Raw genomic sequence first — 27,233 nt, 5'->3', positions numbered from 1 at the left:
GAAAAAGCTTGCAGCCATAGCATTTGCATGATTTTTTAGTGGCAGTTCCCTGAGTGATAACCAGGCTCCTCCATCAGGATGTATATAGTTTCTGTAACTGTTATTTGTTCAGCCTTTATATACCACTTCCTGTCTTAAAATCATGAAATGGGAAATCTTCCCAGCAACGTGGAGATCAGTAAATGCAGCTCCCCTCTCCTTGGCCAGGGTGTGCTCGACTCTGTAATCGCCTTGGGTGCAAGCTCCCAAGCTCCTCCTCTTTCTAGCCTTTCAATTTTCTCTCATATCAGAAGCAGGCATCTTAGCATGCTTAAGAACATCGTGTATGCACATGACTTTCCATGGAGTAGACTTCCCTCTTCTGTTAGCTTGTGCCTTCTGTGGTTGTGTCTTGTGGCTGCCCCTTCGCAGTAACCCCTTGGGGTCTCCCAAGCACACCAGTTGTGACGCTGTAAGCTGGCGATTGTCAGAAGATAGGGCAGGCCCTGAGCCTGGGAATATTACACAAGCTTGAAAATACTTTAAGTGGCCAATGTGTTTTTCACACACACACAAATTCACACATTCACACACATAAGGGTGTTGAAGATTTTTAGATCAGTCAGTTCCAGCTAGTGAGAGAATTCCTGTGTTTGAACATTAATTATCAAACTCTTAATTTAGCATTCATAGATGTGGCTCTTATATAACATATAGGAGTTATACTTTTTCAGTCCTTGGGATCATTTTGGTGTGAATATGGGATTGTCCCCCATGTTAATAACTAGTCCAGCATTATAGCCTAGTGGCTAAGTCCTTGTCTTGCATGTGTGGGATCTCAATAGGCACCGGTTCATGTCCCATCTGCTCCACTTCCCATCCAGCTCCCTGCTGGTGGTCTGGGAAAGCAGTAGAGAATGGCCCAAACCTTGGGACCCTGCACCTGCGTGGGAGACCTGGAATACGCTCCTGGCTCCTGGCTTCAGTTGCAGCCACTTGGGAAGTAAACCAGCACATGAAAGATCTGTTTCTCTGTATATTTGCCTGTCCAATAAAAATAAAATATTTTTTAAAATCTAGAAAATGTAGAATGATAAACGGAGACTCAGAATACGAGTGATTGTTTGCAGGATCATATTGGCAGTGATAATATCATCAGGATTCAACCCGGAGCTATGCTTTCCAGGCCCACTGCACTCACTACCTTATTGCACTTTGCCCTTCTAGCGTGGCTACAAAAAGCCCATGTAGAGCAAATGCTTGTCCTGGAAGCTAAAATGCTGGACTCAAGGACATGGGTCTTCCCAGGCACATTAGCAGGGAAGTAGCACACCTAAAACTTGAACCAGGGTCCATATGGGACGCCAGCATTATAGGCAGAAACTTAATCCGTAACACCTCAAGAGCAGCCCCTGAGTTAATATTTTGAGTAAATTCCATGATGGTGGGACATATAGATAAGGAAGACAAGTGTAAACCTTTCCATCCGTTCACACATAGTTAGTGCTTCATACGTAGCTGTTGAGTTAGTGAATGATGTGGAAGTTCTTTTAAATATGGTATCCACGAAACTCATAATGTAATAGCATAAATATGAGAGTTGGATGATAGAGCAGCCAAAGTTGTCTCAAAACAAAGCAGCCACCATATGTTTCACCCTGAACTGAAACCAGTCCCTGTGTGTGCTTGGAGGCAGGACCCCAGCTGAGCTGTCAGTGCAGGTGCCCAGGGAGATGTAAATCAAATGAAGATTTGTATTACTGGACTATCTATAACAACAAAAACATCAGAAATAGCCAAAATGTTCTTTGATGGGCACACGGCCTGAATAAACGATGGTACATGTATAAAACGAAGGAAATGGTTTTCATGATTAAAGTAGATATTGAAATTTTAAAATGGTTCGATTTTTAGAAAGATCTTTTTATCTGTTAATTTGAAAGAGTTACAAAGATAGAGGCAGAAACAGAAAGTGAGGTTTTCTATCTTTTCCCCAAGTGGCTGCGATAGTCAGGGCTGGGCCAGACAGAAGCCACGAGCCAGGAGTTTTTTCCCGGTCTCCTATGTGGAAAGCAAGGACCCCAAGCACTTGGGCCATCTTCCACTGCTTCTCCAAGGCCATTCGGAGGAAGCTGGATCAGAAGTGGAACTGGCACCCATGTGGGATGCAGGCAGGAGCTTTCCACACTACACCTAGCATCTCGACCACTGATGTTAGGTCTTCCAGACATAATGGTGGAAGAAAGGCAAACTGCAATATAAAATGAAAGTTGCAGATCACACTAAAGGACCTATCATATATACAGAGAATAAAAGTATAAAAACATACACAGAAGTGAGACGTGATCACTGTACTGACTGGATACCTCTGAGGAAGAGGAGGTAGAAGGAGATGAAGCAACATTTGATGGGTATCATGGAATACACTCTCTCTTTCATAACCAGTGTAGCAACAGAGCAGTATTTATTACTTCTAAGTAGTGGATATTTGTTTTACGGGCATCTATATGTTTCTGTTGGTTAGAAATAGTTCATAATTAAGATCACACAAAAGAACAGGCCGGGTGGCCAGAGAATGGTCTTACATTTTTGCATTCAGTCCTCTGTGCCAGATCCTCCCATCATTCCAAGCAGCCTGGCAGGCAGTGCTGTTTGCACCTGCTGCTGGGGACCCACACATCTTCACACCATGTAAAGCTATCGATTCTCAGCGGGATCTCCAGAGACCCACAGAACAGCCATGTCTACCTCCACAGGCTTCAAAATGCACTATCATTTCTTTCATCAATGTTTGCAGCTTCTGGCTATCTCCTTCTTTATATATATACACACATATTTTTTGAAGCAACTCCCCAACCTAGTTAGAATTAATTTTGCATAGAGATTGAATGAAATTCTCTTTCCTCATGTTAGAGTAGTCTCTTTTCTTGAATCAATCACTATTTATGTACATCACTAGACTCTCTTGGTTTTTACATTTGTAAACATTTCTTTCGTTTCTCCTCGAAAGAAGCAGTGATGTAATGGCTTGGTGGTGAATGTTACTGCTTCTGCAAAGCCCGCAAATGTGAGGTGTGCTGGGACAGAGCTTGCACTAGCTGCACAAGTGCTTCTCAATTCAGTGTTCACTAACGTCTCACTGCTGCCTCGCATTTACCCATGTCGGGTGCACCTGCCCATGGAAACTGGCAAATGCTACGAATCAGGTAGTCTGTTTTCTTCCTGAGAGAGCTGAGGGCTCAATGTTAGAGCCTGCCAGGGGAAGGCGTGATAGCCCTCTGAATTACATAGGGCCCGTGTGACGCATGGACAACAGTAAAGCACATCAAGGAAGACTTGCCAGGAGTTTCATGCCTTTAAAGGGTTGTTGCTGGGAGTGGGAGGGAGTGCTCTGGCCTTTGTGCTGTGGTGGGAGAAGCACTGATTTTGCATACGGTCGAATCCGAGTCTGGTCTAGGGACTTTTGACCCAGGACTCAGCCCCCGCAGTGCCCCCATCAGTAAATTAAGCATGAGAAAATCTCTTGTAAAGATCTTGTAAGGGGTTGATGGGGGGAAGGATTTATGCAAACCACACACACACACAAAGAGAATAAGTGAGAAGTGCGGCTCGCCCTCGTGACTTCCAAGTCCAGATGTCTGTCTTCCCCGCTCTTCCACAGCCTAACTGCATATGTATGTTTCATCTCTTTACCCCCATCACCAAGCTCCCTTCACGACACAGTGAACATGCTTTTTCGCCAAGTATGTGCCATGCCAATAGGTTATTTGGAGAAGTCTGTTTCTTTCTTACAGTCTTAGAAACATTGTGCTATCTATTGACTAAGGTGGTTTTTCAGCTTCCTGGAGCTTTCTCCACTGACCTTTCTGCTGATCTAAGAATCCTGGGCAGGATTGATTTGGGGACCCACCAGTGCAACAATCCCATCCACCAGATTGACTGCAGTGGCCTGCAGGAAAATTCTCTGGCTCCCAGTGTGCTGGGCTGTGAGCTTTCCCTGTATGCTGCACCTGCCCTGGAAAGCAGACAGCCAACCCATGACATTCAGCTAAACTAAAATATATGAGAGTACTTGGAAATGTTCATGGGGCAAAAATGAAATTAAAAGATACTGCTTATTTGGGTGCAAAAATATTGGCATATCCATGCAAAAACATTGGAAGATCCAAACATGTCTTTTATGCCCTTTATAGGCATAAATTTTGAAAAAACATTTTTTTGCACAGCAATCATTTTTTTTTAAAAAAAAAAAAAAATGAAGCAAAGAGACATCACCTGCTGGCTCACCTCTCAAAATCCCATGACCAACCGACAGAGCTGGGTCAGGCCAAAGCTGGAAGCCTGATCTAGGTCTCCCGTGTGAGGGTAGGAACCAACCACGTATGTTGTCACTGCTGCTTCCCAGGGTGTGATAGTCATACACTGAAAAGGGGAGCCAGGACTCAACCTGGGTGTCACAATTAGTGTCTGTACAGCTCCCCAAGTGCCCACCCCTAAACTCACTTTGTGATTCCATTTTTTACAAGCATTTTGAGGTACTCTTATACTATTCTCTTTATAGATAGCCCTTTTTTTTCAGCCTGAGAATACATTGAGTTGTTTTGACATTTGAAAAAAAGACAAGGGATTACGCAATGGGAATTTCCCTCCAGACACCAGCCCCCATTCGCTCTCAATGGGAGAAACAAGGTAGCTAGATACAAGATGCTATTGCTGGCTCCCCAGGAACCCGGAGGCTTTTACAGTCCATCTTAGAGACCCGACATCAGTCCTACCTCGTCATTGTTGGGAATCTGGAATTGAGGAGCACAGAGACAAAGCCGGAGCATGTCAGTAGTCAGTCAAGACAAAGCCAGAATGAATTCCTACATGATCGGCTTTTTGTCTATAAAATAAATGGCACATCCTGTCCAGGTCCCATGTATCAGCTATGCCAGCTAAGGTTGTCATTCCTGTAGGGGAAAATGCAGACCAAAAACCCATGCTTATAAGCCACATCCTGTGTGTCAAGTGCTGAGCTCGGATCTTTTATGAACATCCTTGTTGTAAAATGTATGGAACACATAGTGAGCGTCCTAACCAGGATTCCATGTGTAGTTTAGTGTGCGTGATAATGCATCCATCACCACCTTCTCTGCCCAGGCCGTGCCAGGCTCTCTTGCCCATGGCACTTAATGCTTACAACAGCCCCTGGCAACCTGTTTCTGTGAGGAGATTGTTGTAGACTGGAGGCTTACGCTTGGGTGGGGAACATCCTGCCCCCAGGCCACATGATCCACTTCCCACATCCACCCAAGGCAACCATGGGTGAGACTCAATAAATCCATAGCAGGCTGATTAGAAATAATTTTTAAATGGGAAAAGTAGATCAGATTTATAGGGAGAAGGAGAGAAAGATCTTCCATCTGCTGGTTCACTCACATGGGTGAGGCCTCCCTTGCAGAACTTCTGATGGACGACATAGTGGGCAGCTTGGGTGCTTAGGCCTTCTCTGCGTGCAAATCATGGTCCCAAGAGTCCACTGCCTTGTCTCACTGCGGCTTTCTGCTCCTCTGTGCAAGGCGTGATCCTCCTGCTGCTGGATAAGCTGCGGAAGATGAAGTGGGAGCAGATGTGGAGGCTGACGGCGGAGAGGGAGCTCATGGGCATGCTGTCCACATCCTTAGCTGACCAGGTGAGTGGCCAGGTGGGAAGGTGCCCTGGGTTATTCCTGAGCATCAAGGAGATGGGTTTTTTCTCCCCATGGGGAAGCTCTGTGTGTTGTGATGGAACTCCCTCTTCCTTGCACATCTTGGAAAACAGCTCTGCTCGCTAGTGCACACGTTTGTTCTCTCATCTGCTCATTTAGTAGACTTTCACAGTAGACACACACACACACACACGTACTTTTCTCATTTTTACTGGAGAGTAGAGGAAGCTTCCCATGTTGGCCTTGCTGCAGTGTGGCTGCATGGCTAGAGACAGGAAGAAGATTCTTCTGGGCTTGCTCGTTTTATCCTTTCCTCATTCAGACAGGGAGCTCAGGTTTTAGTGCACTGTTCAGTTGCCACATCTGTCAACTCCCTGCAGAAATTTTCTCACACCGAGGAAGCCTGGCACTCAGTAGGATAACCTTACCGTTTGTTAGGCATTATTATTCAATATTTCCCAGGCAGCCAGAACCCAATTTCCTTTGCAAACATGACATAGAGCGTAATGAATGCATTTTTGAGGAAATAATAATACTCAGGTAGCCGAGGGGGAAAGTGGCTGCCTAGCTCATATTTCAAGTCGCATTACAGTGACTGGAATGCATACCCCAAAACTGGCAACTGTGTGTCCATGTCCAGTGAGGATCGTTTATTCAGCCATCTCCTGTGCAAAGGCCCATAATTCACCTGCTGGCGTACCTGTCAGCAGCTAGGTAATAAGCATGGCCTCATGCAAGGGCTTGGAGTAGAGCCCAGACATGGAGAAACCTCCCAGAACAAGTTAGACTTAGACTTCCAGGGAGAGGGGTGTGTACCCTGGACACCGTGGCCCATTGCAATCCCAGGGCATCCATCATTACATCCACCACCAGCCCCATGAGGAGCTGCCAACAAAGAGGAATTGTCATTTGTCTCAGCCCCCTGGATGAGCAGAGCCAGCCACCTGTCATCAAAGGTTCCTCTCCAGGAGACTCAGGATGGATAACCCAGGGCTCCTGCAGGAAGCAGGATGGAGGGAGGCAAAGACTTCATTTTATTAGTCACCAGCTGGGGCAGGAAAAGCGTTCCCTACCTGGTCCATGGGAGCTTGCTGGAAGGTACTTTGTGAGATCAGGAGAACCTGCAAGTGTCACATCCGACTGGGGCGCCTCCAGCCTCTGAGCAAACAGGATTGCTTGTTTCCTGGAGAAGACAGGCAAGCCAAAGTCCCTCCCTCCCCTCCGCCGTTGTGGCCCGACCAACCTGTATCCAGAGCAGAAGGCTCCCAAAGAGCCTTGCTCCAGAAAGGTGCAATTCCCCCCCAAAGACAAAACCTAACTGCTGAGCGCTCCTCGCCATCTGTAACCACATCCTTGGCTTTTCTCCCTCAGGATATTTTCAATGCCGTCATCAAGCAGAACCCCTTCCTGGTGTATCAGCTCCCCTGCTTCTGGAACGTGCAGCTATCAGACCACACCCGCTCCGAGCAGTGCTACAGAGACGTGTCCGATCTGAAGGTAGGGAGGGGCATGCAGTGCTGGGAGCTGAGGGGATGTGCCCGGGGTCAGCAGAGGGACGTTGGGTTCACGAGAACTCCCCAGGGCAGTGTAGCAGGAGAAAAAAATATATCCTTTGTGTTGTTGCTGGCTGTTTCTCCTGCCCTCGATCGAGCTCTCTAAATAACTGGAAGGCAGCATTAGAGTTGACTCATGCCGCCTTTCTTCTTTCTGTCCGTTCTCAGCTGTTTGGGTTCAACTCAGCTCCCAGATCCATTCACTTAAAGTTGATTGAGGACCTAATGTGTGCCAGGTGCGATAGCTATGAATCATTTATCTCCTGTTTCCAAGTTCAAGGAGAAGAGTGTGCAAGGAAATGATTGGGTGGAAAAGAAGAGGCAGGTGCTGCGATGGGTTAGAGAAGCTTAGGAGGCACAGACTCTCCCAGAACCAATGCCAAGGAAAGCGGGAGAACATCATCGCTGCCTAGGGATCACACACAATGCTAGGACTGGACTGCAGCAAGATGAAGATGAGCAGGTGTAACAGTTGTTGCTGGACCTAATGTTGTATAGCAGACTATCCCCGGGGTGCCTGACACCAGCAACTGCGCATCTAGTTGCTGGCTGACTGATTCTCTGGTTTTCACTGAGTTGTGATCAGCTTCAGGCCCAAGGGCTGGTAGCTGGGGTAACTCAGCCATGTCTCCACTCTGCCATCTGCAGGTCAGGGTCCTAAGTCATCAATGCAAAGCCAGTGTGAAAGAGAAAGCTCTGGGCCTAGAAGAAACCTCCAGTCGTTGTTGCTGGTACTCCATCGTGCTGAGCCCAGAGAGCAGGAGTGTACCAAAGTCCCCCACCCACAACAGGAGGAGTAAAGAACTGACCCCGGCTGTCACGGGGAGACAGAGCAAGGGAGGGCACTCAAGGTCTACATTTGCCTTGGGCTGTTATCAGACAAGAAGTAGATGCACATTTATTCCGTTGAAAATGTGTACCCATTGCCTATGTGATGCTGCCATAAACGACAACTGCAACTTTTTTGGAAAGGACGCAGACTGGGTATCTCGCTTTCTCTTTGAACTGATTTCTTCCGGTTAGTTTCTGATCCATGCCCACATGTGCATTCTCTGTCCTCTTTGCAGCCGACATGCACATTGAATGAGGTGGTTTGCCTATGATTTGTTTCATAGCGTAAGCGTTTTCTGTGTTGGTCACAGGACAGGAAGAAACATCTCACCCCAGTTCTATCAGAATCCACTGCCTCGCCTCCCCTGAGTGTTAGCTGGCCTCAGTTTTTCGCAAATACAGATTGTACCGTGATGGACAGCAATGTCCAGAGAACTCTTCTCTTCAAAGTATTTCTGTGTCCCACCTTCCCAGCAGTGGAACCGTAGAGTTAGAAGGAAAGAAGGTGTTTTGTTTACTACATTCAGTGTTCATGGCCAAATAGTGGAGAACTTTGAAATAGAAACCACGTGTTGTTCCTTCTTTTGTGCTGCTCCCTCTGTGTATCTGGAGTTATGAGACTGAAGGAAAGCAGATAAAACAGACAGGGACGTTTCTAAGAGTGTGGTGGACTAAGAAGCATGCTGAGGAGGAGCAGAAAACCTGCCCTGTACAGAACACCTGCTAACGTTGGCTAGAAATCTTCAGATGTCCTGCACCATGCTAAACACAAACAATGCCAAGTAGACAGAGAAAATCACATGAAGTCAAAAATGATCAAAATGGGCCCAAATATATCAGTAATCAAATAAACACTGACTGGTTTTGGCACTGGTTGAATAACTAAAGGGAAATATCACCGGGTAAATGTCCAGAAGGAAGTTGCTGTGACTGCATTTGTATCAGACGAAGCACAGGTACAGGCAGAGATAATCACAGTGTAAAACGTTCACCAGGAAGATGCAAGAATTCTAATCTTGTATGCTGCTTTAACGTGTGTATTTATAAATATGTATATTGATGTGTAAATATTTATATACACACACAGTTCCAAAGGGAGCTCCCTAGAGAAATGGACAAGTCTGATTTCATAATGGAATAATTCAACATGGCCTTTTCAAATATTGAATCATCAGCCAAAAATTGATGCAAAATTTGCAAACTTGATTTTCTGGGTAAATGAAGAACTTTGCACCTGACAGTTAAAGAACACGTATCCTTCTGAAGGTCACATGGGATGTTTATAAATGTGTACCATGTGCTAGACCATAGATAGAACTGCAGTATATTTCAAAGAATCATCATATCACAGTTCTCTGGATGAGTATAACTCAATTATAACGTAGTAACAGAAAGATTTAAAGCACCTGTTTGATTAAAACTGATAACTCATTGATTGTTCTAAATGGAAATAATAATTGAAACTGAAAACTATTTAGCGACTAAGTAAAAATAAAAATTATATGTGTCAGAAATTAGTGGGATTTGCAGCCATTAGGGAAATATATAGCCTGAACTGTTATAAAGTAGAAGGGCAAAAAAGCCAATAAGCCAACTTTACAGCATAAGATGATATACAAAGAACATTAAAATAAATTCAAAGTAAACACTCTTGAACATAGAGAAGAGAAGAAAACTGATAGACTGATTGTACAATCAAGTCAAAAGTAGTTTCCTGGAAATGGGCCGATAAAATTGACAAAGCCATGACAGAACTTAGCAAGAAAAAAAAGCAGAAACAAGAAATTAATGGGGAAGCATAAATTCTTATATTGATTCTCCCTGTACTTCTTTTTTTTTTGAGCCAATCTTCTAAGTTCCAAATATACAGCAACAATTAAAGCAAATAGCCTCTTGGTTCATGGAGCTTTCACTTTGTAGCTAAAGCATTGTGAGAGAGAATACAGGGAACCTTCACCATGTTGTAGACAGGCATTTGCCCTAGCAGGTAAGATGCCGTTTGGGATACTCCCAATTATCTAAGAGTGCTTGGGTTTGGGGACTGAGCCAGGTCAAAGCTGGAGCCTAAGAGCTCAGTGCAGGTCCCCCATGTGAGCAATGGAGACCCAGCTCTCGGAGCCTTCACCTGCTGCCTCTCAGGGCCTGGATTAGCAACACCAGGAGTCGAACTGACAGACTCCAGTGTGGAAGTGGGCCCCTTCACCAGCGTTCCAGCAGCTGGCCCCAACACCCACCCCTAAAGGAGATCTTCACTTTACTTTGCACAGACTTTTTGAAATATTCCCCTATGGGCCCGGCGCGGTGGCACAAGTGGTTAAGGTCCTCACCTTGCATGCCCGGGATCCCATATGGGCACCGGTTCTAATCCCGGAGGCCCCACTTCCCATCCAGTTCCCTGCCTGTGGTCCGGGAAAGCAGTCGAGGACGGCCCATGCCCAAGGCTTTGGGACCCTGCACCCGCGTGGGAGACCCAGAAGAATTTCCTGGACCCTGGCTTCGGATCGGCATAGCATCAGCCATTGCACTCACTTGGGGAGTGAATCATCAGATGGAAGATCTTCCTCTCTGTCTCTCCTCTCTGTATATCCGCCTTTCCAATAAAAAATAAAAATAAATCTTATAAAAAAAAAGAAATAAATATTCCCCTAGGATACATGGACAGTATTATGGCTGTTAAATTTGAAAGCTTCTATGAAATTGGTGCATTCCTACAAATGTACAGTTTATCAAAACTAACTTCAGAGAGAAATGTTAATGTCTGGATTACCCCTTGGCTGTTAAATTGTATGTGTATGGAAACAGCATCCCTACATAGTAAATAGAATTTTTTGAAGATTGATTGATTTATTTGAAAGGTGAAGTTACAGAGGAAGAAAAACAGGGAGAAACAGAAGCAGAGAAATCTTCCATCCACTGATCTTCTGCCACGTCGCCATAATAGCCAGGAGCTTGGAAGTGCATCTGGCCTCCCGCATGGATGGCAGAGGCCTAAGCGTTCAGACCACGCTCTGCTGCTTTCCCAAGAGCACCGGCAGGAGGGTGGAGCAGATACAGAGCAGCCAGGACCCAGACTCCCATGTGATGCTGGAGTTTCAAACAGCAGCTAAACTTGCTGCAACACAACATCAGCATCCAGAATTTGTTTTATTCAAATACTATTTTCAATTTTAGGTAAACTTTTTCAGAGAATCAGGGGGAAAATAACACTTTTTTAAAAAAAACTCCTTCAGTAAGCCCAAGATATTCCTGATACCAAAATTAGACAAGAAGAGTTGCAAGAAAGGAAGATGGCAGACCATTCTCACTCTTGTATATAGATATAAAAGATTTAAGCGAAATGTTTCCAAACCAAATCCAGCCATGTAGAAAATAGATAATGCATCATGGCCAAGTTGAATTTATTCTGGGAAAGTCAAGGACAATTTAACATTGGGAAAAATCCACAGTGTCATTGAGCATGTTAATAGATTAAAGGAAGAACACCACATAACCATCAAAATAGATGCAGGAACATTATTTGCTAAAGTTAAAGACTCATTCCAGGCTAAACACTCATAAGTAATAACTACTAAAAATCTACAGTCATCATATGCTGAGCCTTTACTCCAGGATGAGACAATTAATTAGAGGAGCGCCCAGGGACACTCACATGCTTATGGAATTTGATACAGAAAGAGGCAGCACTGCCAGCCATCAAAGCGAAGATTACAGAACCCACAATGTGGGTTCACATTGCATTGCAGTGGGTCAGCCTACCACAGGCATCCATATCATCACCCAGTGCAAATGCCCACAGACCATGTCCAGTCCGCCTCCCTGTTAATGTACTTACAAAGACAGCACATGATTCACAAGTGCTTAGGACCCTGCAATTCACATGGGAGACCCCTGGAGAGTTCCTGGTTCTAGCCTTCAGCCCAGCCAAGTCCTGGTCATTACAGCTATTTGTGTAGTGATTCAGAGAATAGAAGATTCTCTCTCTCTGTGCATGCGTGTGTGTGTGTGTAATTCTGCCCTTCAAAATTTTAAATAAGTTTCCCATGAATGATGCTGAAAATATTCATGTGGAAAAAAAATCACAATGGATCCTTCTTGTGCCTCACAGAAGATTTATTCTAGATGGATTACAGACTTAGAAGTAAAAGGCAAAATTAAGCTTGTATCTCTTTTAAGGAACTTAGCCTTAATGTGACAAAATAGGGAAGAATATTTGACAAGTGAGAAGATCGATGCATCTAACCACATTGAAATAAACAACTCCATCAAAGGGACATTTAAAGGAGAAAAGAAAGATTTATATATATATATATATATTAAAACTAAAAAAAAATGTGCTAAAGGCATAGGCAGTTCTTTCACTAAATTGGGAAGAAAAAGAAAGAGAAACTCTTGGAAAAGAAATGCAAGCCCACTGTGAATCAGGGAAGTGAAAACTGAGGCTAGAGATTACACCAGGCCACCAGACAGGGAGGGCGGTGTCATGGAGATCACCACGAGTTCTCCCATACATTCATTGGGGTGTATGTGAAGGCACTGGGATCATGCTTGTCTTACAACTGAGGGCTTGGATGTAACTGACCGGCCATTGGAAAGCGGTGCCTCCCTGAAGAAAACAGCGCAGACTGCGTGGTCCGTGGACACACGACGCTAGACTGAAGCTGTTCTCAGAAAAGGCTGTGTCCCCTTCACCCTTTACCAGGCAGGGACAGGCGAGTTTAGATGTTTCAGGTTCAAAGTGAAAATACAAAACATCCACAAACACTAACATAGCTAAAAAAGTGTGATAGGCCTTGGAGGAAGGAATGAATTTCTAACGCATGCTCTCACCCAAACAGACATCATGTTCACGGTTAAATTCATAAGTGGTATGAATACTTTTAACATGTTGCTTAACATCCTAGAAACGCAAGACAAACACAAAAATCTTAGCAGGTATCTCACAAAATGGATGTTTCTTAGGAGGAGTTAGCAGCGACCTTGGTAAGGGAAGTGGGTGTTCCTGAACCAGGCTGTCTGACGTGGTATCTGAGCCTCCAACTGGAAAGTTAGAGGTGTCAGAAGTTAGAGGAGACATTTCATCTGAGAACATTTGACTGAGATGTGTCATAGATGCTCTCAGAGCTGGGTCTCCAAGTGAAAGTACGTCCCATGTACCCATTATGGATGTGCCATTTCATCTATGTTCCCATATTATTACTTAAAGATTGATTTATTAATTTGAAAAAGAGGAAAGAGGGAAGAAAAGGAGATTCCATCCTCGGGTTCACTCCTCAACAGGCCACCATGGCCAGGGCTGAGTCAAGCCAAAGTCAGGAGCCAGAAGCTTCATCTAGGGCTTCCACATAGGTTGACAGGAACCCAAGCACTCGGGTCATTGTCCGCTGCTTTTCCCAAGCTAGTGCAGGAAGTTGGATCCAAAGTGGAGCAGCTGAGACCCAAATTGGCACCCATATTTAGTGTGTGTCATACGCAAGGCACACTGCTACCAACCATTGTGGAACTGTAGGAAACAAAACAGACCAAGCTGTGGCTCCCGTAGAGCTCACATTTTGGCATAGCAGGTGCCTATCCCCTTTTGGCATTGGCTAGTAGTGGCTTAATTATTGTTCCTTTGAATGTGTCAAACAAGTAATTTGTGACCTCCCTTCAGCAACCTATTTTATGTACAAGTAGAGGAGTGTGTATAAAAAGGCAAAACCATAAAGCTAGAATAGCTGAATCAAATCTAACTTGGACCTTCTTAGATGAGCCTAAATGAAGAACCTACAGTTTAGTCACTTTTACCTTATCTAGCAGAACACAGAATAAATAAAACCCATAGAGAAAAGAAGAGCTGGATGAGAGAGGGCTATAGGATGGAGCGGGAGTGTTGGCAGCCACAAAGGCCTGTGCATCCTTCCAAACCCGCCGGAGCCTCAGTTGCCAGGAAACATTGTGTGTCTCCTGTTTTATTCATCCTTCCTCCCATCTTGCATTTTATTCCATGCGCCATTCCCTCCGTGAGGCAGGAACTCCTTCCTATTTGGGCCCCTTCTTGAAAGGTGGTTGGATGCACCTGCCGTTCTTACTCACTGTAGCCCACATTCAACTCCTCCAAAGAGGGGCCAGCCAGAGCTGATCCCAAGCCCATGCTGGGTCAGCTGATCCCAATCCCATACTGGGTCAGCTGATCCCAATCCCATGCTGGGTCAGCTGATCCCAATCCCATACTGGGTCAACTGGCTGCCAGTGTCAGCCAAAGCCAGAGTCACGCAGACACTGCAGCTCTGACTTCACGTGTCTTTTCACCTATGGGGTAGGTTGTAGGGTGTGCTGGTTGAGTACTGTGAGTGGCTAATATCTTGCCTAAAGGCCCATCATTATGCATCACGCAAGGTTCTTCTGCTGTAAAGTGGAATGAGAAGGTAAGGAGGACCTCTGCAAAGCATCGCAGAGAACAGACCTGAGTCCTCCCCGTCGTCCCGCTCTGGACTCACCCACATTAACCCTGGGCAGGCATCTGGGACTTGTCATCAAGCTACTTGCCTTTCCTGGAGACAGATGCTCTCCCTTCTGTACTTACATATCATCAGTTCAAGTAGGTTTTTTTTCTTTTTTTTTTATCATTGTGATTGGATTTCCAATTACCTTAGGAACATGAGAAAAATGCCTTTTGTAGCAACCAGGGCTCACTGCTGGGAAGCCCAGAACTCAACACATAGGAGCAGCTGCCCGCTGGGCAGGAGCCTTGGCAGTCTTGGGCCTCTCACCTGCCCTCGGGGGTCAGTGGAGAACTGCGTGCCGACCCGAGGTAGCTACAGAGGACTTCTAACAGGAGTTGTATTTTCACCCAAGACACTGCAGTGTTTGCAACCCTGTTAATCCCAGTGACAGTTGGACTTCTTACCAGCTGGGAAAACTGGGTAAATCACTTAACCTCTCCCCCAGGTTCAGTTACAATCTCCATAAAATGGAGCCATTATTCTCAGCCAGCCCCTTGAGTGCCCCGTGGAAGTGCACTTGACTTTCTCTATGTCTTTTGGCTTTCAAGGACCTTCGTTTTTTATCTCTTAGATCTTAAAGCCTGATGACTCAGCTATCTCTGGAATCTTCAATTAAAAGAGAAAGGGAAGGACCCAAAGGATCAGGTTGCTGTCCCTTTACTGGTGGCACACACTGCTGAAAGGGCTGTCACTGGCTGTGCCCTCTTAGAAAAGAGTGGGAAGAATTCTGTGAAACTTTGCTCTGGCCCTGGAGTCCTCACTAGATTCTAAGATGACATCCTGGCACCTGTGTCTGCAGCAGTGGCTGATACACTGCTTGGGATGCCGACATCTCTCATTGGAGTGCTTGGGGCCTTGTCCCTGCTGTGCTTCTGATCCAGCTTCCTGCAGGTGCACACCCTGGGAGGCAGAGGGTGGTGGCTCTAGCCACCCCATGAGAGAGCTGATAGGCTCCTAGCTTGGGACTGGTGTGGATCTGGCTGCTGTGGGCACTTAGGCAGTGAGCCAGGATGGACCTCAGAAAACAGGATGGACCTCCAGGTAGATTGATGAAGATGGTGTTGCTGGCTTCATTCCTTGATCTTACAAGAGTCTCACAAGGTAAATCACATCTGGTGTGTTTGTAACTCAGAAAGTTCACACCGAGTAAGTCACTTGCTTGTCCAGATCATGTACCTAAATACAGTAAAGCTGAAACTCCAGCTCACTTCTCCCTCCCTCCAAACTCAGAGCCTGTTGCTGTGACATGGGGCCACATTTCCACCTGATGTTTTCCCATAAAAATGTATCTTGTGACATGATACTATTGGACTATTCTGTAAATTTTCGGGATATAGCTGCAGAATAAAGACGCTGTCTCCTTGAACTTTTTTTTTTAATTTGAATTTTAAGACGCAGATGCAGAACTCAGTTTTGTATATCAGCAAATTAAGTCTCCTCCTGTGACACTGGCATCCCATAGGCGTGCCAGTTCAAGTCTCACTTGCTCCACTTCTAATCCCAATCCCTACTAATGTGCCTAGAAATGGAATACGGCCCAAAAACTGGACCCTTGCCCACAGGGAGACCCAGCTGGAGTTTCTAACCCAGGCCTGACCATTGCAGTCTTCAGGGGGAGTGAACCAGCAGGTGGAAGATTTATGTTTTTCTCTCTCTCTTTCTCTTTCAAACTCTATCAAAGCAGCAAATCTTTAAAGAAAAAAAAAAAAAGCAGACATGGAAGCTGAATTTCGAGCCCCAACCCATTTCCTAACTTAAGGGAATTGAGTATACCTCAAAGAAAAATGCTAAAGCAAAAGAGGAAAACGAGAGATAACTTGCCATGCATATGGGGGAATGATCTGGTTGGTTTTTTTTTTTAAAGGGGAATTTGTAGCATTTGTGAGAAGAGAGTAGCCCATAACTCAAGCTTTCAAACATTTTATAACACTTAGAGATGTGTCAGTTTCCACATCTTTTGAGGAAGATGAGGGAGTGTGTGCATCAGAATACTGAGCACGCCGCAGCTAAGCAGACTCCGGTGAAAAATGACGCAAGGGGACCCAGAGAGCGGGTAATAAGAATGATGAATGATGGAACTGATTCTAAGGCGATTCAGAGGAACTGAGAAAGGAAACACAAAAAACCAGTTGGTCTGGAGGAGAATGTTTACAATCCAGAATCGCCGCCTTCCAGCCAGCCCTCTTCTTGCTTGATCTTTGGTCAGTGCCGGTTCACTTTCGTAATGAGACCTTAGTCCCAGGGGACTAACTGTCCAGCTGTCTCCTGTGCATCGTGCTGTGGCTGGTACAGTGGAAGAGTTCTCTGGATGATATGTGAGTCAGTTGGCCCCTCCTCAAGGAGCCTGACTTGAGATGATGTTGCTCTGGGCTTGGGGACTGTTGCTGAGTTCCTTCAAGGATTCTCAGCAGATTGCGGAGAGGGTAGGATGGATGACCACAAGGGAAGGCACACGGGGCTGTGAGATGTAGGTGTGGGAGAAATCTGTTATTCTTCAGAATAGCAGTCAGCTGTTGGTCAGAAACACAGAACCAAGGGCTCTTGTTCTTGTATCACAACATTTCCATTCCACAGATGCCCAGGAGGGCAGTCGAGGGTTAAGTACAGGTTGTTGGCACAGCTGGAATAAGCACAGAGGTACTTGCTGTGCCCAGGTGCTATGCCAGGAAGCTGGCACGCTGGGCCAGTAGAACCTCAGGTGAGCTTTGCTGTTTGTCTTCCCTTCCTGTGTATCCATCCTTTGCTCATTTGGTAATTTGCAGAATGTAATTCCTTTGGGTTTTATTGATTTAAGTTTTCTATCCATCCCTGGCCTTCTTACACATAACTGATGAACCTCCCAGGCAGCTATTCCAGGAACATCAACAAGATTTCCAGAAGTAAAGCGAACCTCCTGGAAGAGCTCCAAAATTATTCAGCCAGACTGTGCGAAGGGCTGCCAGTGAGATTTCTTTAAAAAGGAGGAACTGAGGATGGTTCAGGAGATGGCAGTTCTGTGTGCCAAGCACTGTGTTTGAAATCTGACAGTGTGTGTCCCCAGAATTTCCCACCCTATTCTATGTGGGGATGGGCAGACATCTGACTGCATTTTTTCCAGTTCAATCTAAAACTCGTACCAAAAAATCTAGCAGCATTCAGCTGTTATATATGCCTTTCTAGATGACAACTATATTTTTTGCTGATTTCTTAAGTATTTTTGAGCATCTTGATATTGTTAATAAGTATATCAAAACCCATCATAATTCTTTATTTGGAAGTCAGTTTTGAAGGTTAAAGACATTTGTTTTTCATTTTTCTAGGCATGTAGAAATAAGGATTCCAGTAGTTGACATTATTTCTGACCTTCTAATTCTAAAATTACAGAAGCCATGTTTAGTTCCTAAAAGCCCTGCTAGTATCAGAGATCTCTTTGTAAAAATGCTGGCCTCGGGCCCAGCACGGTGACCTAGCAGCTAAAGTCATCGTCTTGAACATGCTGGGATCTCATATGGGCTCTGGTTCTAATCCCGGCACTCCACCTCCCATGCAGCTCCCTGCTTGCAGCTTGGGAAAGCAGTAGAGGATGGCCCATGGCCTTAGGACCCTGGACCCATATGAGAGACCAAGAAGAGCTCCTGACTTCAGATTGGCTCAGCACCGGCCGTTGCGGCCGCTTGGGGAGTGAATCATCAGACGGAGGATCTTCTTCTCTGCCTCTCCTCCTCTCTGTGTATCTGACTTTGCAATAAAAATAGATATATCTTTAGATAAAGAAAAAAAACCATGGCCTCCTCACTCATCACATTCATATTCAAGGGTCAGAGTGAGTGTGCAGTTTTCCTGATGGAATACAGCCACCAGACTCCTCCTGACGTCGGAGCTGAGTGGACCATCTCTAGATGCCCTCTCGGAGTTTCTGGACTTAGCTGGAGAAACTGTGCACAGTGTAGGAGATTTTCATCATCTTTGCTCATGCGATGGAAAATGATTAAACATTTACATTTTTAAATTTTGCCCTGATGAAGTTAGCCAAATGAATGGCATCCGTTAGCACGTGTGCAGGATCAAGTACTTTGCTGGGGATCTGCCTGGATGGATAGCGATGGATCGTGAGTAGCGGAGAGGGAGAAGGGACAGGCACGCCCCAGCTCCTCGTCCTCTGATGCAGCTTCCTTCTGATACTGAGAGGCACAGGTGATGGTTTGGGTTCCTGTCATCCAGTGCGTGAACCAGATGGAGTTCCAGGCTGCTAGTTTAAGCCTGGCCCATCCTCAAATATTACAGGCATTTGGGGAGTAAACACGCAGAGGGGCTATCTCTCTACTTCTCTTTTCTCCCTCCTGCCCTTTCTCTGCCATTCACATACAGAAAAGTCAAGAAGTAAACATTTTTTTTTTTTAAAGAAGGAGGGAAAGCCACTGGATGCAGAGGTCCCATTCTTTAACCTCACCCTGGGATCCTCCCGTGGCTCCAGTTACAGCAGCCACACCACAGGAATCCTGCAGACACCATCTCCCTGAGCCATTATCACCGTTAAGGAAGCAGCTGGCTGTTCAGAACATAACTTCTCCAGGACATGCTCCCTATAGTGCCCACAGAGGATCTGTTCTTCGCGTACTTCGTTATCTAAATGGGATCTGCCAAAATTGCCCGAGCCAACATATGTGAGAACCTTCTGTGTCTCCACTCAGCCATCCTGCAAACCTCCCATGTAATTCTGATACCAGCTCCTACGCACCATCAGTGCTATTTTCTATGACTTTTCCTGCAGTCATTGTTGACAAAGGAATTTACTCCATCCTTTTTCGTGTTATCTTGCATGGACCTTTTTTTTTCAGCTTTTTTTTTTGTTTTCAGAGAGCAGAGTGGGAGCTGGAGGGAAGGGGAAGGGCCTGAGAGACAAGTGTTTCCTTTCACTGGATTTTATTATGATTTGTTTCTATGAAGGAAATCTCCCAAGAGAACTCTAAGTTCTTTTCACAGCGTTTGATGAGACATTATAATAATGTTCGAGGCTGAATCTCGCAAGGTTGGAAGCATCGTCCAAACGTGATGGACGCTTGTCCTCCCGTGAGCGGGTGCTTTGTTTTTAAAGGCCTGGCTCATCACGCGTCTTTGTACTAACGTTGAGTAATATCTCAAGGCATCATGCGCATTCAGTGAGAAGTTCCTTCTTAACGAGAGTGGTTGTAATTCCATTTTTTTTTTTTCAGATAGTCTGGAGAAGTTAATTTTTCCCCCAGTTTCTCATCAGATCTGATGGCATCCTCATTTCCGTCCTTTGTAATGGAGCCCAGGCAGAGTGGAGCCTGGAAGCAGAAGTGCCAGCTAAGCTGTCTCCGTGCTCGGAAGGCAAGCACGTCTTATCTCAGGCAGCCGCTTCTTTGTAGACTCCTTTCTGTTTCCCATAAACTTTTATTGGAAGAATTTCCAACTTCCAGCAAAGCTGCAGATCTCAAGATGTTTTTACACCAAATTAAACCTGTCTGTCCATTCTGCTCTCTCACAAAACTTCTGTCCCTCAGCACATTTCATTTTCCCACTAACATCGTTTTCATCATTTAAAAAGTATATACGCGTATTTATTGAAAGACAGAAGGGGAGAGATTGTGGAAACAAGGAGACAGACAGCGCGAGCTTGCATCCTCAGGTTTGTGCTCCAAAGGCCCAAGAATGCAGTCCAGGTCTACGGACTTGGATGGCAGGAACCAGTCACCTGAGCCTTGCCGCTGCCCCCCAGCAGCTGAAAGCTGGAACCTGGAGCCGCAGCCAGGAATTAAACATGGCCATCTTAGCCACGAGGCTAAACACCTTCTCCAAAGAGCAGTAGTATATTTTTCAAAACTGATAAACTGTGACCATGGCTATGGTGCTGCAAATTAAGCTGTGTGTGCTGCAGTGTCTGCATTCCCATATGGACACTAGCTCAAATCCTGGATGCTCCACTTCCAATCCAGTTCCCTCCTGATGTGCCTAGGAAAGCAGCAGAAGGCTGCTTATAAAATACCTTGTAAGTTTGCTTTGTACAGTCTGCTTCCTTGTGAGCAGTTTATTTTTTTTTTTAGCATGAAGCAATTGGATATTTATTTTTGTTTCTAATATCTTATTTATCTGAAAGGTGGAGTTAAAGAGAGCGAGAGATAGAGCTGTATTACTCTGCTGGTTCACTCCCCCAATGGGCACAATAGGCAGGACTGGGCCAGTCCAAAGCCAGGAGCCAGGCGCTCCACCTGGGGCTCTCCTGTCAATGTTAGGAACCCAGGGGCTTGGGCCATCATCCACAGAATAACTGGGACTATAGCCAGGTCCTCTGTTGTAAGATACGAGAATCCTAAGCAGTGACATAGTTCACTGTGCTATAGCACCTGCCCCCTATTTAATCCTTAAATCACTTACTTATATCCACAGGAAGTCATGTATATGCATTTTATAATTTGATTTCTAACATAAGGCTCTTTTAAGGCTATTTGTCCATTTGGCCAAATAATATTGTAATAGTGTAATTTATAGAACATTACCTAAGGAGCATTTTTAAACCTCAGTAGCTCCAGTATGTGAGCGTACTATATCCACTCTCTGCCTGCACAGATGGGGCTGCTCAGATTGTCGTGGTCCAGGTATAGACCAAATGTTGATTTCCTAGGTTCTTGCCTCTTACTTAAAAAGTACATTAAGCGCAGGCACCGACAACGACTTTAGGAATACAGACACGCACGGGCCATGTTCAGGGAGAGTGGGCCACAAAGCGAAAGGATAAAGGAGGAAGATTGCCACCTCTGTCCTCAGCGTAAGTCTGCAGGAAGCAAGAGGGCAAGCTAGAAGCTGAGAGGACAAAGCCCTAGGATGAACCTGCCACCCAGAGCCCTATCCTCCTCCCCAGGGCTCTGGCTTTGGAGGCGGTTGGGAGAAGAGTAGTTATATGACAGCTCAACACCGCCCCCCCTCAGGTTCCAGGTAGTGACAGGTGAGCATCACTTACAAATGGGCAGACTGGATTACGTAGGCAATGGAGGAATGGCTTCCAAATTTGAGACCATGGACTAGCTGCCTAAGTCCACATCAAAATCACTTAGCCGGGCTCTCTTCCTGTCCACACTTGCTTTTATTTTTGGTAGTTGTGGTGGCCTCCAGCCAGTCCTTCAACAACCATTTATTGCACACTTGGTATGAGCCAGCTCTGCATTGGTTGTCTGTAGCAACGCTGTCTAAACAGCAGTCATCAAGGACTTGGGGATTCTTTTGAATTTCCTACTCTCCATGGTCCATCGGGAACTCATCACACCTGACAAGTTCCCGCTGATGTTCGCCCCTATTTTATAGCAAAGAAGAACACAAAGCATTGAGTATGATAAGCAACATAGAATATAACTGGATCTTTCCATTGGATTCATGACTCTCTCAGACTGGCGTTGTAGGAATGCATCCAACAGGATAGCTGGAACAACATTGGCCTGTGGGATCTTATTGAGAAGAGGCTCCAGGAAAGAGGAGACAGAGGGCCTCTCCCCCAGACTGCACTCTTGCCCCCAGCGAGTCCTGGGATGTGCTTTGCTGCTTCCTTGACAATAGGTGAACATCTGTGCTCTGTCTAGTCAGCTAACCAAGGGCAGATGGTACTCCTTATCTGGTCCCCATTCCAATAGTGCTTTGACTGAGGCACCTTGGTGACTCTCCTTGAACTCCCTGCTCACAGACATGACCTAAGTCTGAGTTACTAAGTCTGTAAGAACTGTAACCCTGGAAACAAACTGTCCCCTCCTCACCCATTTCTTTCCAGTCATATCTCCTCTCCAGGAACCCATAAGGTAAACTTTCTGGAGTGTTGTGAAAGTATCCACTTTCCTGTTATTTTTTCCTCTCTCCAACCTTCAACGCCTGAGGCAGGGGGAAGTAAGACATGTTCCAGAGGCTGGAGAAAGAAATGAAAGGATGTGAGGCAGGACCTCGGATTCATGCCCTGCCCCAAGTGTCTATGTTTTCCAGATGAGAGCTGGGTCTATTTGCTTCCCCTTTCCTGGGTGATGATGCCATTTTGTCTGGGAATATTTTCCCTAGAATCCCACCCGCTCATCCCCGTCTGGGATTTTAAAACACCAAGAAGCCACAGGAAACAGACAGGCATGAGTGCCTGGACCCTGAGTTGTACACAGTATATGTGGTTATCATTTCTAATGAATGACTAATAACACCTGGAAATTGTCAGAAATAGAAAAGAGATGGAGAGCATGAAAAAACTGGGGTTCGTCCCATTGGCAGTCAACAAATGCCAGCCAGGCCTTACTTTACTTACAAAGCAATGAAGGATCCAACCATCAGACTATTGAACAGAATCACTATAGCTAATCCTGAGCCTTCCTGTGGGAAAACATCCCTTAGAAATGGAGTGTAGAAGGCCTTGTGCAGTAGCCTAGTGGTTGAAGTCCTTGCTTTGCACACAACAGTATTCCATATGGGGTCAGTTCATAATCTGGTGGCCCAGTTCCCATCCAGCTCCCTGATAGTGGCCTGGGAAAGCAGTCAAGGATGGCCCAAAGTCTTGGGACCCTGTGCCCATCTGGGAGATCCTAAAGAAGCTCCTGGCTACTGGTTTCTGATCGGCTCAGCTCTGGCCATTGCAGCCACTTGGGGAGTGAACTAGTAGATGGAAGATCTTCCTCTGTCTCCTCCTCCGTGTATATCTGACTTTGCAATAAAAATAAATAAATCTTTTTGAAAAATACATGGAGTGTGGCTATTCTGGAGACACAATTGATGGGCAGTGAGCACAGCCCCGCTCCATGCTCCATCATATTTTTGAGAAGGAGGACCCATCAGAAACATGTCCGTGTGCCTAGCATGCAGACATGGGTTATGAAGCATTGGTCCATGCAATCATTAAAGCAGGAAGTGCCCACATCTATAGTCTGCATGTCCCTGGAATGTCAGGAGTACATTCAGTCCGACTCTGGAGGCCCAAGAATTAGAGGAGCTGATGGTTGGCACAAGTCTCTGGAAAGGGTTGAGATCCCCACTCACCCCGTGAGGCTAGAGAAGCAGGGAACATTATTGCTCATGCCTTCCAGGAGATTGGATGATCCCCACCCCTGTGATGAGGGCTGCCAGCCTCACTGAGTCCACCCGTTCAAATGCCTGTGTCACCCGAGAACACCATGACTACACACTTGGGAATCCAGGGCATTTAATACATCAAGATTCATTTTCACAGCTTTGGTCTTCTTGATCCTTTGCAACAGGTAATGTTGTTTCCTTGTAACAGATTGAAAAAATAGAGATCCAAACGCATGAAGTTAATGGGGTGACAGATTTTGCAAGAGGCAAGGAAAAAATCTGAACCCAGCTTCTTCCAGATGAAGATCTTGTCCCCCCTGCCTATTAGCACTTTCCAATGTCTGTTAAACCCAATGTAAAGTGTGGGCCTTCCTGAATGGTCTGCGTGCAGGTGTGTTTGACGTCTACCCTAGGAAGGCCTTGCCTGCTACCTGACTTCTGTGGACCCTCTTATCGTCACCCTCCTTGCCCTTGTCCATCAGGTTCTGTGACAATCTGCAGTTGATGATTCACCCTCTTGTTTCTTATTCCTCCTTCTGCCATAGAGATTCTGTTCAGTTGGTTGTTTTACGAAATCTAAGCCACATTTCTTTTGTAATTGAATGAACTCATGCAAACCAACCTTTAACTTGTATTATTCAGTGTTTTCCAGAGACAAAACTAATAGGAGATGGGTGGGTGGGTGGATGGATGGATGGATGGATGGATGGTTGCATACATAAGAGAAAATTCATTAGGAGAATGGACTCACATAGCTATGGAGATGCAGAAGTCCCACAACAGGCCATGTGCGAGCTGGAGACTCTGGGATGTGGCTAACGCAGCTCAGTCCAAGTTCAAGTGCAAGGCCCTTGCAACCAGAGAAGCAAATGTTGTAGCTGTCACTCTCAGGCCAGATGCCTGTGATGACCAGGGTCCAGAGGTCAGGGAGCCTGGAGTTCTGATGTTCCAGTGTGCCCCAGTTCCCAGAGAGAGAGATCCTTCATCCAGGTCCTGGCTGCTCGTGATCATCCACACAGCGGACAGATCTCCCTGTCATTCTGTCTGCTCCCCAGCACTCTCTGAAAACACTGTCCCAGAAATAGCCCTTCCCTAACTGTCTCGATAGCCCTTAATCCAAACAAGCTCACAGCTACACTTCAGCACTGCATTGTCCAACACTTCGTCGGGCCTAACCTTGACCACAGCTCTGGCAGGTAGCTGCTGTTTCTCCCCCTGTGTAGATGAGGGGCCCTTCCCCCGATACACAGTAGGCACCCCCATGCTGCTGATGAACGCTGGAGTGAGCCTGTATGTAGCCCTGTCTATCTGTCCTTTCTGCCACACCACACCGGTCATAATCCTGAAGACAACAAGTAGAAGGACTTGGGGAAAATATTGTCCTCTTTGAAATATCAAATAAGGGGATAACAGAGGAAGCTTAAAATCCTTCAAGAGAAAATGACAAGCTGTTTGGCCCTCAGACAAAGAAAAGGGAATATGTTCCTCCATCCTGCAGCCCACATTAATAGAGCTTTTATAACTGATTTACTGTAGACAGACAGAATGTGAGGATTATTGAGAATGGCATCAAGATTTCCATTCTTGAGCCAAAGGACAGCTATTGAATACTAACTACTAGGCACCGTGGCACTCGGGAAGAATAATAAGTCATGTTCCCTGCCAACCTAAAAATTCACATTCCAGTGGTGCAAGGTGCAGACATGAAAATAAATAATTGCAGAAGTGTGCAGTAAGCTCTCTAAGGGAGTTAACGGTTTCCATCTATGGAACCCTCAAGGAGGACTCGCCCCTGCCTCAGATGTTATATTAGAAGTCCGTGCAGTAAGAAGCAGGAAGCCCAGTTTGCAGTACTTCATATAAAATGGAGTTGGGATTTCCCAGCCCTCAAAGTCTGGAGTAGGCAGCTGTGGACATTGATTCAGAGGTCAGCAGTGTGCTGACCCCTGCCCTCATGGTCACCTGATTTTCATCATGACTGCTTCTAGTCACCGCCTCTCTGGTCATGACAGAGAAGTGGATAGAGTGGTTGGAGACTGGCACTAACCATATCTGAACCTTTTTATTAGGAAGTCAATGGTTCCCATGTCATTTTGGGTGGGGGGGGGGGCCAATTTTGAGTCACATGGCCACCCTTAGCTGCAAGGGATTCTGAAAAATTATACAAAGGTCATGACTGTTGCTTAGATTTTTAAAAAAGATGTGGGTTTTTTTTTTTAAGAGTTACAGAGAAGAAGGGAGAAGAGCAGATAAAATTGACTGATCTCCCATCTGCTGGATTAACTCAAGTTGTTGCTATAGCCAAGGCTGGGCCAGATAAAAACATGCGTACCACATGGATGCAAGAACTTGAGCCATCTCCTGCTGCTTCCCCAGGCTTATTAGCAGGGGGCTGCATGGAAGTGGAGCAGCTGGGACTCAAGCTGGAGCCCACATGGAATACCAGCGTAGCAGATAGCAGATAATGTGCCACAGTGCCAGCCTCTGCTGCTTAGATTTTCATGAACCGTGGCTCATTTATAGGGACTGGGGACAAACACAGAAACCTGTTTCCCAATGCCGCTTAGCCCAGCCTGGAAGGAGACAGGATCCGTTATCTTATACCCTGGCATTTGCACATGGCAGCCTTTTTGCTTCTCTGGAGTTCAGAGACTGGAAAAAACCCAGACTGTAGCTGAACTCCCACATTCTAGTTCTGGTACCAAGGTCTTACACTTGTCTCTGAACTGCTCTTTCCTATACTTTTTTTTTTAAGATTTATTTTATTTTTATTGCAAAGTCAGATATACAGAGAAGAAGAGAGACAGAGAGGAAGATCTTCCATGCGATGATTCACTCCCTAAATGACTGCAATGGCCAGTGCTGAGCTGGTTCAAAGCCAGGAGACAGAAACTTCCTCCAGGTCTCCTACGCGGGTGCAGGATCCCAAGGCTTTGGGCCATGCTCAACTGCTTTCCCAGACCACAAGCAGGGAGCTGGGTGGGAAGTAGGCTGCCAGGATTAGAACTGGCACCCATATGGGATCCCAGCGCGTTCAAGGTGAGGCCTTTTGACACTAGGTCACTGCCCACGGCCCTCCTACACTCTTGATAGGTGATAGAGTTTCTTCTTTTTCCTTTAATCCTTTGGACTCTCATCCCGCATGATGTTTGTTTTCTAGACAATAATCCATTTTCATCATCTTCTCAGGCTCGCCACAGGCTCTCTCCACATCTGCTTGTATCCTCAGCCTTATAGACATTTCATAGCTGATCGGATCAGACCAGGGGCTCCGGCTGCTTAGCAGCTTCAGCAGTCCACCTGGCATGCAGCCCCCGTGCCCCCGTCTACTTCCTGCTGGCCTGGGAGTTGAGCCCATGTACCTAGAGTCCTTTTCTGTAAACAGAGTTGTTTGGCGATTGCAGGCATGGGAGAAAGCAGGACACTGCCTTCCAACATCCTGTCTGCTTGGGTTCAACTCTTGCCTCTCCTGGTTTCTAGATTTACGTCAACTGAGGCAGTTTTTACTGCAGATCCTTGTTCCGAGCAGTGCTCGGCCTGTAGTAGGCGTCTAACAGAGGTCCTGTCGGTCTTGCCTCGTCGCTGTGCCTCACAACGTTTAGGATGCTGTGATACATTTTCCTCATGAGGGGTCCACATGCACTCCCCAGCCCTGCATCAAAATGCATGTTG

At 45.9% G+C, this 27,233-nt stretch overlaps 1 protein-coding gene across 3 annotated transcripts in view; it reads left to right on the top strand.

Annotated features, from left to right (window-relative positions):
• Positions 1–27,233, top strand: part of LARGE1 (LARGE xylosyl- and glucuronyltransferase 1) — a 318,549-nt gene that overhangs the window by 241,736 nt on the left and 49,580 nt on the right. For all 3 annotated transcript variants that reach the window (XM_040985179.1, XM_040985178.1, XM_040985177.1), the window contains exons 7-8: positions 5,541–5,653; positions 7,040–7,165. In XM_040985179.1, the coding sequence (XP_040841113.1) occupies positions 5,541–5,653; positions 7,040–7,165 (239 nt within the window). The remainder of the gene's footprint in view (positions 1–5,540; positions 5,654–7,039; positions 7,166–27,233) is intronic.

Source organism: Ochotona curzoniae, unplaced genomic scaffold (assembly GCF_017591425.1).
Source record: "Ochotona curzoniae isolate NIBS_2020 unplaced genomic scaffold, NIBS_Ocur_1.0 contig_1014, whole genome shotgun sequence".
NCBI classification, from domain to species: Eukaryota; Metazoa; Chordata; class Mammalia; order Lagomorpha; family Ochotonidae; genus Ochotona; species Ochotona curzoniae.
Note: the sequence above shows the minus strand (reverse complement) of the source record. Positions and strands in the feature narration are given on the sequence as shown.